General features: G+C 41.9%; 2 protein-coding genes across 2 annotated transcripts in view; one reads left to right on the top strand and one right to left on the bottom strand.

Moving 5' to 3' along the window:
- The window catches only part of LOC135222588 (calcium permeable stress-gated cation channel 1-like), a gene marked incomplete at its 5' end in the record, with an annotated part of 28,675 nt that extends 16,929 nt beyond the window's left edge, over window positions 1-11,746 (bottom strand). The window contains 2 exon segments of the mRNA XM_064260665.1: window positions 10,872-11,008; window positions 11,558-11,746. Of these exon segments, the coding sequence (XP_064116735.1) occupies window positions 10,872-11,008; window positions 11,558-11,746 (326 nt within the window).
- The window catches only part of LOC135222598 (calcium permeable stress-gated cation channel 1-like), a 208,668-nt gene that overhangs the window by 145,758 nt on the left and 50,239 nt on the right, over window positions 1-12,671 (top strand).

The raw sequence follows: 12,671 nt of genomic DNA, 5'->3' as shown, positions 1-12,671 counted from the left end.
CCAGCTTGGGACTGCATTCCCTTAAGAAACCCTTCGTACTATCCTCCTGAATGGTAGACGACGAAGGAAGAGGATTACGAGCGGGACTGCGACCTAACGGAGAGCGATCTTGTACTCTACCCGACGGAGAAAGACGAGGGGAAGATACACAAGAAGATGGAGGAGATTCTCCCATCGAATACCAGGCGAGAAGGACGTATAGCGCCAGTGCGCCCTGAGTCCTCTCTAGCACGAAAATCCTTTTCTCTTGATCGGCACTGCGTCCCCGTCTTCCGAGAGGACACACCTCAGGACTACTCCAAGCCTCACGATCTTGAGCCTGTCTCTCGAAAGTAGTTGATGTCCTGAAAGTCCATCTTGAGGGGGCGAGACACCACTGCATACCGACGTTCTCGTCGGAAGTCGAACCTTCCGAGGACGCACACTTCCCATTTTTTTGTTACGCCTTTTCTGCGGCGAACTGCAACAGCCTGGGAAGAACTTGCAACAGGACTGTTCGAAGGGACGCCTGACCGTGACAAAACCTCTCTCTCTCCCTTCGACTGTCGACATGATTTCTCCCTTGGGTCTGGGAGCTTGACAGAGGTCTAGGTCTAGGGAGCACGAGAGAGACGATCAGACGCCCCCTCCACTACACTTTCACTGACATCGAAAGCACTAACTCTATCTGTAAGTCGCTGTATCTGGTCGCCCATGGAAGCAAGGGCAGCGAACACCTTCACAATATTTGTATCGTTCGCCTCCTCCGATACAGCAGCGGGCGCAGGAGATACCTGGGGAGAAGGAAACTACCAACTCTACATTAGAAGGAGCTGGAGAGGAAATACATTCACTCCTTTACTAGAAGAATTTGACTTCTCAACTACGGAGAAACAGACCTCCCCTTTTAACCAACCGAATCTTACACGATTTTTCTTTCTCAAGTCTCTCAACATATTTCATAAATATCTTCCATTCCTTCTCTGATAAATTCTCACATTCAATGCATCTATTCTCCCAAGTACACACATTCTCCCTACACTTCTTACAAATGGTATGAGGGTCGACCGAAGCTTTCGGCAATCTTACCTTACACCCCTCTTTTACACACTCTAAACATACTCCAGTATCAGACATCTTTAAAGAACAATCCAAAGCGAATGCCAAGCTAACGTTTCCGAGTACAATACCAAAAATCCATGAAAAAGTCAGCAACGAGAATGAAAATCCTAGCAGGGAACCACCAACAATGTTGCCGGTTCGGCTGGCAGAGAAAATCTGCCCAATTGGGAACGGTTCCTAGCGCTAGCGCCACGGTAACGGGGGTGGTGGGTTGCCTGAACTACTAATAGGTTACTAGCGTTTGCCGCGAGTTTTGAAAATTTCTGCCAGGTGGAACAGAGAATATAGCTATATATATACATATACCTGCCAGGTAAGTGTCATACATTAAACGGTAGTATATTGTCAATGGGGGAAAGTCACTGAATTGACAAAACGTAATCCAGGAAGTCGAGCATATTATTTTCCCCATTCCCGTATCAATCGAGGAAGGGGCAAGAATCCTGATAAGAGACTGGGCTTACGGCAGGTAGGACCCCGATGTTTAACTTCGGCAGCATAGTCCCGAACTAGGAACTAACAAAAACTATCATCTGAAAAGCCCTTCAGATGGACTAAAAAGCTTGCAACCTAAATTTATTAGCAGTATGGCAAAGGAAGTCCTGTCTTTCCGCCTTTGCCTGAAGAGCGTCCTCTTGATGAATGCCTTTGCAAGAATCCTACCGAACGTTGTCGAGCATCATGACATGCAGGATGTCGAGCTTTACATAACCTATAACTGCCTTATCGCAAAGTCTTGACTGCGGTAGAGCAAACGAGATCTTCCCTTGAGCTTTCCTTAACTCCATCCACCTTTGCGAAAAGCAATATTAATTGACAGAGACCTCTTGAATTCACGAAACCCGAGATCTGGTTTCGAAGACGAAGTTGTCTGTTCGCTTTAAGCTTCCTCCGAAGCACTACTTACGTACTTCACATTCCTTGCAGGTGAGGTAGAAGGTATCACCGAAGGTAGAGGTAAAAATTCTTTAGGCCCAAATCGTAAACAAGAGCTTGAAGAGTCAACAGAAACGTTCAGCCAGGCAACACACCTGGCGTGCGGTGGCGCGCGCTTAGCGTCCACTGGCACGCGCGCTCGGCGTCCACTGGCGCACGCGCTCAGCATCCACTGGAGCGCGTGCTCGACGTCCACTGGCACGCGCTCGGCATCCACTGGTGCGCGCTTGGCGTGCACCCGCGCGCGCCTGGCGTCCATTCGAGCGTCCCGTCCAAGCCGAGCATCAAAAGAAGTGTGCAAAAAAGCGTCACGCTCCTGACAGGCGTCAAAAAAAGCGAGAGAAACTGCCTTCAGGGAAGAGCGAGATACATCTCGGAGAGAAATCCGACTGCACAAAGCAGTCTCAGGAGAAGGGTTGATCGTGTGAGAATACGAGGGGCGACGGAACGCCTTCTTATTCTCACAGTAACAAAGCTCGGACGTCCGCTCTCAAAAGCGTCCTGCTACTATGACTTCTTTTTCGTATTTCTCGGTGGAAAGACGTACACGTGTTCAGGCGACGTTCGCCTTCTTACTTCTCACTGAAACGCATAACGAGAGAGAGAGAGAGAGAGAGAGAGAGAGAGAGAGAGCGTGAAGCGTCCTCTTCTATAAAGCTTCTATTTAGAGGGCGCGAGTCCTTCCGAAAGCTAACCCAACCCCTGCGGCGGGAGGACGCTTCGGAGTACGAGAAGCAATCCTTCAGGATTCGTGCACGTGCACGCACTTTGGCAGCCTGGGAGTATCTTCAGGTCTGCCGAAGGCACGTCAAGATCGGTGGGGGTTCCTCGTAACTCTCCTTCAGCTTTCGACATGCTCTCTCCTTGTTCCTGGGAGTCAAGCAGAGGTACCGGCCTAGAGGCGAAATAAGGCCGATCTGACGCACCCTCCACTACACAAGGGGCAATGTCACTGCACTTAGCCACTTCACTTTTGCTCTCTAAAGCAAGCTCTTTTGTTTCTAAGTTACAAATTGATAGAGTATTAGAGAAAGGGCAATACCCTCTACAGACACTGTTTTAGGGCCCGAAGGCAACACTACAGGGTTAGGAGTAACAATTACAGAAGTAGCACTACTTCCCAACAATTTAGTAGAGCGAGCACCTCTCTTAGACATATTCATAGCCCGTAGGCCATACTACAGGGTTAGGCAAAAGAAAGTCTACAGGAAAGTTAGCAGGTTCACTACCCTGACTTTTGTTTACTGATTAATTGCGTACATACGAATCATACTTCTTCCTTACGGAATTAGACAAAGTCTCACACTCCTTACATGACAAATCTCAACAAAGAAGCAAGACCCATACCCCTCGTGCATACCAAGTGCGGATCTACCGAAGCTTTCGGTAGCCACACCCATCATCTTGCAGACAACACCCTCTGAAACTAGCCTAACTAGATTCAGATATCTTATGCAAAAATGAATCAAATTCAAATCAATTTAAGATAGCGTATGCCTAGCCACAAATCCAAGTAAATAAATCAAAAGACAATTAGGATACTTAGCGGCAATGAAGTTTCCAAAATCCTAAGACGGAGGTACTGAAAACAGGTGTTTCCAGCACCGGCAACAAAAAAATTATGAATAGAAAATGGGAATGGTTCCTGATACCCGCCTCCCAGCGGCGGGAATGGGTACTAACCACCTGGCCGACCACTGCGTGTGCCGGAAGTTTTTGAAATTCTGTCGGACTTCAGAAAATACAGCTATATATATATCTGACAGGTAAGTTTCATGAACAAAACTAATATTGTAATACTTACCTGAACACCTAAATTAGCCCTGGTCCACTGACCCCAGCCCTCCCCCCCCTGGGAACTATATCCCACACTTATTTTACCCCCACCCACCTAATTGGAATAATTTTAACTGTCAGTGTTACCAATGCTGCAGGTAAAATCTAGTTAAATGAGTTACCTGTGTTACCATTGGCAACGCTGCTGCAAATACCGGCCACCAGAGGCCTGTCTCCTCAATTGAATCATTCACTATCAAATTGAAGTGGGGAGGAGGGTGGGAATCAATCAGGTGTTCAGGTAAGTATTACAATATTAGTTTTATTATGAAAACTTCATATTGTAATACACTCCCCGAACACCTGAATTAGCCCGATTAACATTTACTCGGAGGCGGGATCAATCTCATTCAGCCCAACCTGTCCACGGAACATACGCAGGTAACTCATAAGCAACCTACCATGTATAAAAGCATGTATCCTCACCTAGTTATCTAACTTGGAGGTGAGGATGTTTGCAAAGAAAGTACTTCAACATCAGTGTTGAGTCTACGGTACTAAGTCAGAAGTACCTCCCATGTGATAAGCTATACTTCTTATTCATTGAGGTAAAAACAAATCTCCTCACCTGGTTGTCCAGCTAAGTAGGTGAGGATGTTTGCAAAGAAAGTACTTCAATGTCAGTGCTGAGTCAAGGTACTATCTGAGTCAGAAGTGCCTCCTATGTGGTATTCTATACCTCTCATGTATGGAGGGGAAATGGCGAACATTCCATGTGGCTATGTAGCCTCTCATGTATGGAGGAGAAGTTGAGTGTGCAGGACCTTCAGTTCTCTACTGCTCACTGATGTAGATGACCTTTGCTGAAGAAGTAGTAGTTATTCCAACATGACCATCGGGATCTGCCTAACCTCAAGGGCCTAAGGGACAATACACTCAGTCTAAGCTTGACCAACAAACACTAGAGTTCATTAGACTATCCCTAAACTTCTAACACCCTGAAGTTCATTTAGACTATCACTGCCTCCCTAAACTTCTAACACCCTAACTCTACCAAGCCAACTATAAAACTGAGTTACCGCAACGACAGGACCCCGAGAGTAACCTCTCTGAAGAAACTGAAATTCCCTAAGGTATGGTGTTGTGAAAAACCACGACTCTCATATAACCACCTACACAATCGCCGACAGCGAAACATTCCTCCGGAAGCCAAAGGGTAGCCCTCCGCGATACTTTGCGCCCTTAGATTGACTAAGAACCCCTTCTTATGAATGTCTGGATAGCACTGAGGCAATGATTTAACAATAGTCCCTCCTCTCCTTGACAAGAACATAACATAACCCTCAGAAATGTTAGTCTGGTATGCAAACCCCCTTGAAACCAAAGTGAAGAGGTTATCAAACAGTCCAGGCTCAGAGAAACACCCATCAACTCTCACGACATCCACACAGAATGGGACAAGGCCTCCCACTACCTGTGAAAGGTGTCTTCCAAATACGAGCCTCATGATCCGTAACCCCTACCACACGAATCAATGAAGGAACCCAATAGAGAAAAACCTCAACTGACTCATAAACCGGAAGTCAGACTCTGGCAGAGGAGTTACCTGCTACCGCATACAGAAAAGTGATGCTAACTTAAGTCCTTCCCCAAAAACTGCCCGACTTGCCAAAACCAGATCAGCCTACTTGATGTTTGAGAGACTGCTGGTTTGGTTGAATACAACATATCAAACATTACTTGAATTAACTGAGATTCCTCCGGAGTCTGGAATGCGGAAAGAGAGAATGAACAAAGTCCACAATCCGTTATACTCGCTTCCTTTGCCAGAGAAACAAAAACCCACAACTAGCAAAGGAGTCTCTCTTCAAAGGTATCTTATCCTCTGTCAGACCTGTCCAGCCACACCGGAACAGGAAAAAGGAGAAAAGCCAAACCCCCACAAGCGCAGCACCCAAGAACCCGGAACTTACTACGCCTGGCTGCTCGATACCAAACGACATATAAGATCCCATCATATCTGAGCCTACCGATCCGATTGCGCAATGATATACCAACAAGATGATAAACTCCTGTACAAGTCGTACTCGACTGCGCTACCCGCACTCCCCCCAGACATGATGATGTAACCCCTGCTGTCCGACCGCTGTCCACCCCCTCACAAGAGCGAACAGTCACCAGTTCCGCAAAACCTGTAAGAGTTAGTCACTCGACTGCGCATACCCTCACTACCCAGTGTTGATAATTTTATGCCTGAGCCGAATATACCTTGGCAATGAACACCCACCCATGCTAGTCACTCCCATACTGTTGCGCCAAACATGTACCAACCAAAGTGACGACCTAACCTTGAACCAGTCTCACTTGACTGCGAAACTCCGCACTCACCAGTGACTATGACACGAGAATGGGACGACTACAATAGGCAGGCAACACCCCTTAAGATCGGAGAGGTCGCAAAACGTGATCCAACTAATGCCCGTTACCAATACTAAACCTAGACTGGAGTCCGGAGCAAGTGAGGGAAAGAAGTACTCCCAGTAGACACGGAATCAAGGTCAAACCCACCTTGAAAACCCCTTAAGGTGGAACAGAAAGCAGCAGGAAAAAGTTGAGAAAATAAGGAGAGAGAGAAGTCACTACGAGTAACCACCGGAGCACCTAGCGCCGACATTGTGCAGGTGGAGAACCAACTGTGTGGTACATAGTGCTTTAATAATGGGTTACGAACTGCAGAACCAATGGGAGCCGCAGAAGGAAATTATCAGCTACCCTAAGAAAGGTGCCGAGGGCACAAAAGGTGCTAACTACTATAAAGACGAACTGCCAACGGCCGTAGCCCCCAGTAATTACCGCGGTAAGCACGTTACGTCTCACACACCTAAGGTATATAAATGGGAATGAAGAAGGAAGATTACTAACAACCCTATGAAAGGAGTGGGTGGTGACAACTGGTATCGATACAGTCAACGATGGCGCAGATGAATCTCCAACTGCCGTTGCCCCCTCAAGAACTACGGAGGACACATTACGTCTCAAAATAAATAAGGATGAAAATACGGAGTTTCGGATACCGCCTTGAAGCATCAACACCAGCAGCCTGAGAACTACAGGACCCGTGGAAGGTGCTACGAAGGAGAGAGAGAGAGAGAGAGAGAGAAATCATCTCCAAATTTCAGGATGAAACAATGAAAACTGGCTCTGCTGTGATATTGGCAAATAAAAAACAGGATGAGCGAGAAGACTCCGAAGCGACATCCGAAGAATTAGCAGCTAAAGAAGATTGTGTAAAGACATTGTAAGTTTTAACAATAATCCGTGAAACAATACAAAATCAGGAAAATTATTCAAGACGTGATCGTGAATATAGTCCGCATTGAAGCTACAGTAATTGACTTGCGTTAATTCGATTTTACGATGGGGTTAGTATTTAAAATCTGCACTACATTGCAAATAAGTCTTCCTAATCTCTCGCGCAGCTGGCATAGGCAGCATCGTGCATCAGACAGCGAGATTGTTGGGTTTAAAAAGGGATTTTGACGTACGAAAAATCTATTTCTGGGCGAGGAAGCCGTGTCGCCCAGAGAAATAAGTCCGTTTAGCGTTATTTCTAGTAAAATATTGCTATAATACAAGAGAACTGCTAAATTGGACATGTCAGAACTCTCTGACTAGCTCACCTATAAAAAAAGGTGTCGGTATAAACCTGGGGCGAGTGTTAAACACTACCACAGCACTTAGGCCAAAGGCCGAGTATTGGGACCTATGAGGCCATTCAGCGCTGAAGGGAAATTGACAGAAAAGTGTTTGAAAAGGTGTAACAGGAAGAAAAACCTCTCTGTTGCAAAATGAGTCAAGTGTTAGGAGAGGGTGGAAAATAGGATGAAGAGAGAGAATATGAAATCAAGAAAGTAAAAGAGAGAGAGAGAGAGAGAGAGAGAGAGAGAGAGAGAGAGAGAGAGAGAGAGAGAGAGAGAGAAATTACAATCGTCTAACATCTACACCTCCATAAATTTGCACCCTCTTTAAGTTAAAAGGTATTATCTTAATGATAATATACACTGTACTCGTATAACTGCGTACAGCTATGAACAACCGAACGAGAACTTGTTGCTAATACGATCAAATCCTATAGCAACATCACTTTACTGTACTGATCCGTGTGCGACAGTAATCGAATCCGATAGCAACATCCGTTTATTGTATTCATCCGTGTGCGACAGTAATTACTGTATTCATATTATAAATGTAGCTGAAGCTGCTAAGGCAAAATTACGTGCATCAGCAACCTGGATAGAAGTCCCAAGCTTTTGTATGAATTCGAACGCAGCCGTGGTAAAAGAAAGTAATAGCATGAAAGAGCTTATTTAATGTTGTTTTCACACCGACAAAAGATTAATAAAGTGTATAAAGTATAAGGTTCGTAATACCTATGAAAACGAGTGAAAATGAACGGAATCGCTAAATTTTATGCCATCTAACCTGAGGGAAAAACTAGCTTCCAATGAGATGTATTGGTCAAATTTTGGCCTTAAATTACATCGTAAGATGAACAGTATGACTTCTTCCATAAGTTAAGTATCCAGATATATTCATTATACTAACTAGGAACAAAAACATTAGCCAAGACCAAGTGATATGGTTGAATCTGGAGCCAAGGAAATAGACTAGCCGGCATCATTGTCTGTCTAAACCACGCCTCCTTACAACAGTGCTGTTTTGACGAAAAGCTTGTGTAATTGTAATTTAATTGAAAAGTAATAAATTACATATTTTAAGGTAATTAAATTAACTTTATTAGGCCTAATATTAATTTCAATTGTCACTGTAATTTGATAATACGACTGGTAATTCTTTTGTAACTGTAATTGACATAAGCACAATGTAATTACTGACGGCAATTAGTCTGTTAAACGTATGAAGACGTCATATAAACGAATTCCTTATATCTGACATCTGATTTTATGTCACAAGATACCATTATTGACTATGTTAAATGTCAACATAGTTGAAAACACGTCTCCTTCAAGACGACAAACATGGCATAAGTGAGGAAGAGTTGTTACGTTAGTCACGCTAGCCAATCGGACAAGAATGAGGTGGATACGGTGAGGCAAACCTGTATTCGCCATCAGCTGATTCGAGAGCGTGAATGACTGCCGAGTTAGTATTTATACTACGCTAATACGATGATACATATAATACAATTATAATGCTTTAGTCAGACAGAATCTGATCTTCATTCTGTTCGATTACATTCACATTGAATTATCCTAAGATCGGATTCTCGTTTGTTTTCAATTACACCTATACTGAATTATCCAAAGTCAGAATGCCTTGAGCCTACAGCGTTAGCCACTATAAAAATCACTCTACCGATATGCAGTACAGTGAATACTTTAGGCTAGGCTAGGCTACTGTATATGCATACGATATATCATCGTGAACACTAGGCTAACCGTAGTTAATTTTATTCGATTTCTCTACATACTGAATTATCGTAAGTCAATATGCATTGAACAGAGAATTAGTTGATATTAACAATTACCCTATCGTATAAGTAGAGGAAAGTAACCTTAAAGATGAAGGAGCAGTATTCAACCCTTCAGAACCCAACAGACTCGAAACCCAGATCTGAACGACCAACCATGCCCTAAAAAGCTTCTGATGCAAGGAACTCGAAGCAGGAAAAACCCAAAGAGGCTCTAAGGACACTGTCCCTCTATAAACTACTACTTATAATAGAAAACTGACCTGAAGAAGCCTGCACTTCTCTTCCTAAACACTATGTAGCCTATTATCCCTACTCGTCTGTATCTGACCTAAATTTTCATCATCCTGAGAACTTACACATCGAGGGAAGGGGAAATCTGCTCCCAACACTGCCTGCTGGCAGAACCTACCCACTTGGAGGCTTGCGGTTCTCCCTTACCCCCAGCACCCGTTAGGGCTGGTTCTGGAACAGGCAGGGGGCTGAAAAAGAATTATTAGAATCAGCTATACTACTAGTACCACTATCTCTATTTTGGTTAAATCATTCGTCAGACTAGAAATTTGCTTAACATACTAGATGATAACCTGTCCACTAATTTCTTGAATAACTAACTAATGTTTCCTTGTCTCCTGACCAAGATAAACATCTCTGACTGGTATTGCAATGAACCTTCCTACACGAAATAACGAAAAGAACGTCGATCATGTGTGAGGGTACTCATCCTACGCTTGAAGGGTGTGCAGAGCCGATGAGCACCAACATATCCAGCAGTAGAAGGCTTGATCGTCGAACTGTAGATGAAGTAGAAGCAGAGGTGTTTGCAGACTGTAGATGAAGTAGAAGCAGAGGTGTTTGCAGACGGCGAACGTTATTTTAAGAGCCGATGAGCACCAACATGTCCAGCAGTAAAAGGCTTGATCGTCGAACTGTAGATGAAGCAGAAGCAGAGGCGTTTGCAGACGGCGACGACGTTTATTTTCTAACTTATCCATAGCGAGTACAAAGTAGCTATCCAAAGTGAAACGGGAGAAAAACGTTAATCACAGTCCAAGGTCGTAATCTGTATCCAAAATACGAAAACTCTTTGAGTGGGGTCGGGCTAAATGACCAAAAGTTCGCCTGATGTGGGACTAATCCGCACAGCATGGCGAACAAGAAACAATTGAGGAGACAGGCCTCTGGTGGCCAGTATTTGCGGCAGCGTTGCCAACGGTAACACAAGTAACTCATTTGACTAGATTTTACCTGCAGCGTTGGTAACACTGACAGTTAAAATTACCCAATTAGTGCGTAAACATGTGGGGATATAGTTCAGGCTGGTCAGTGACCAGGGCTAATTCAGGTGTTCAGGGAGTGTATTGCAATACTATTGCAGTTTACCTTAAAAAATTACACACTAATGTTTGTCAAAACTTACTAAGGCAAGAGGTTAAAAACATACACAAATTTGTGAAAAATACAGCAGGGTAACAAAAATTTATAATACAAAAAGCATAAAAAATAAGACATTCATTTTCTCAAAAAAGACAGAGAGAGAGAGTGATAAAAATTATAGATCACTTACCAAATGGGGTTATGAGTGGACATGATATTGAATAAATGATTGTCATGGCAAAAATAAGAAGCATCCACGCATACTGCACACCAAATGGGAACTCATAAAGAATCGCTCGGCGAACACTGGCAGTTTCTGCCTCAGATCTGCATAAATGAAGAAAAATATTACAAAGTTTTAATATAATATTATAGTATATATACATAATTGAATTAATTATACATATAAATCTAATTATTGTACTATATACTATATATCTATATATATATATATATATATATATATAATATATATATTATAATATATATAATATATATCTATATATTATGATATATATATATAAATATATATAATAATATATATCTATATATATATTATATATATATATATATATATATATATATATATATGATATATATATAATATATATAATTTATATTATATATAGATATATATAGATATATATATATATATATATTATAATATATATATATATATATATATATATATAATATATATATATATATATATATATATATATTATAAACTACATCAGAATTATATTTAAATTGTGCAAATGCAATAAAAACAATCCAGCAATCTCCGTAAAAGTGTGGTTGTAAACTTAAGAATACTCACTATATCACATACAATGGATAAACTAAGTAAGAATATATTCAAACTGTATAACTTACCTGGAAAGTGCCATTCGTACTATGTACATGAACAGTTCAGGAAAACGAATCAGTTCCAATGTTGTGCCAATAAGTGCTGAAGTAATGATGTAATTGACAAAAAATGCACCATTATCAGGAAGAAAGATGCATTCCCAGCGGAAAGTTCCATTCTGCGGTTTTACCACCCATTCCATGAAACCTTTTGCGCTAAAATGGAAAGCCATGATCGAATTAGTTTCTTTAATAACCTGTGATACAGCAAACTACTGTTTACTGTATATATATATTCTAAAAGTTAAGACAAGCTTTTCAAAGGGAAAAAAGTATAACTGAAAACTCTTCTTCTGGAATAATCTATCAATGATCAAATTTATATACCAACTTTTCCGTATAAATTCAACACAAGCAAAAGCTCTCAAAAGCTGAGAGCTGACTCAGATGCAGAGCATATATAATGTTAGCTGTGGTGTAATTCTGAAGCTGAATACTTTTTAAATATTGCAATACAGCACACAAACCCTTTGAGATTCCTTTAATATCAAATGATATTTCATCCCCAAATCTTGAAATAAAGTTTTGCCAATTTTGCATTATTTTTATTTATGCATTTATTGGTTTTTCCATATTGAAACACACTGCAATAAAGTGTATATGTTGCAACAGCCAGCATTACAACTACAATAAAGTAAGTATTTTATTATGATTAAATAAATTCACAGGAAGCAATAAGAAAACGATATTGTTATGATACAATAAAGTTTTGTACATACTTACCTGGCAGATATATACTTAGCTTTAGACTCAGTCATTCCCGACAGAAATTCAAATTTCGCGGCACACGTTACAGGTAGGTCAGGTGATCTACCGCCCTGCTGCTGGGTAGCAGGACTAGGAACCATTCCCGTTTTATAATCAGATTTTCTCTTCCACCTGTCTCCTGAGGGGAGGCTGGGTGGGCCATTTAATTGTATATATCTGCCAGGTAAGTATGTACAAAACTTTATTGTATCATAACAATATCATTTTTGTACATTCAACTTCCCTGTCAGATATATACTTAGCTGATTGGCACCCTTGGTGGTGGGTAAGAGACAGCTAATTACTGAAATAGACAGGAAAAACAACATATGTT

Source organism: Macrobrachium nipponense, chromosome 20 (assembly GCF_015104395.2).
Source record: "Macrobrachium nipponense isolate FS-2020 chromosome 20, ASM1510439v2, whole genome shotgun sequence".
Lineage (NCBI taxonomy): Eukaryota > Metazoa > Arthropoda > Malacostraca > Decapoda > Palaemonidae > Macrobrachium > Macrobrachium nipponense.
This window is presented reverse-complemented; position numbering and strand designations above follow the sequence as displayed.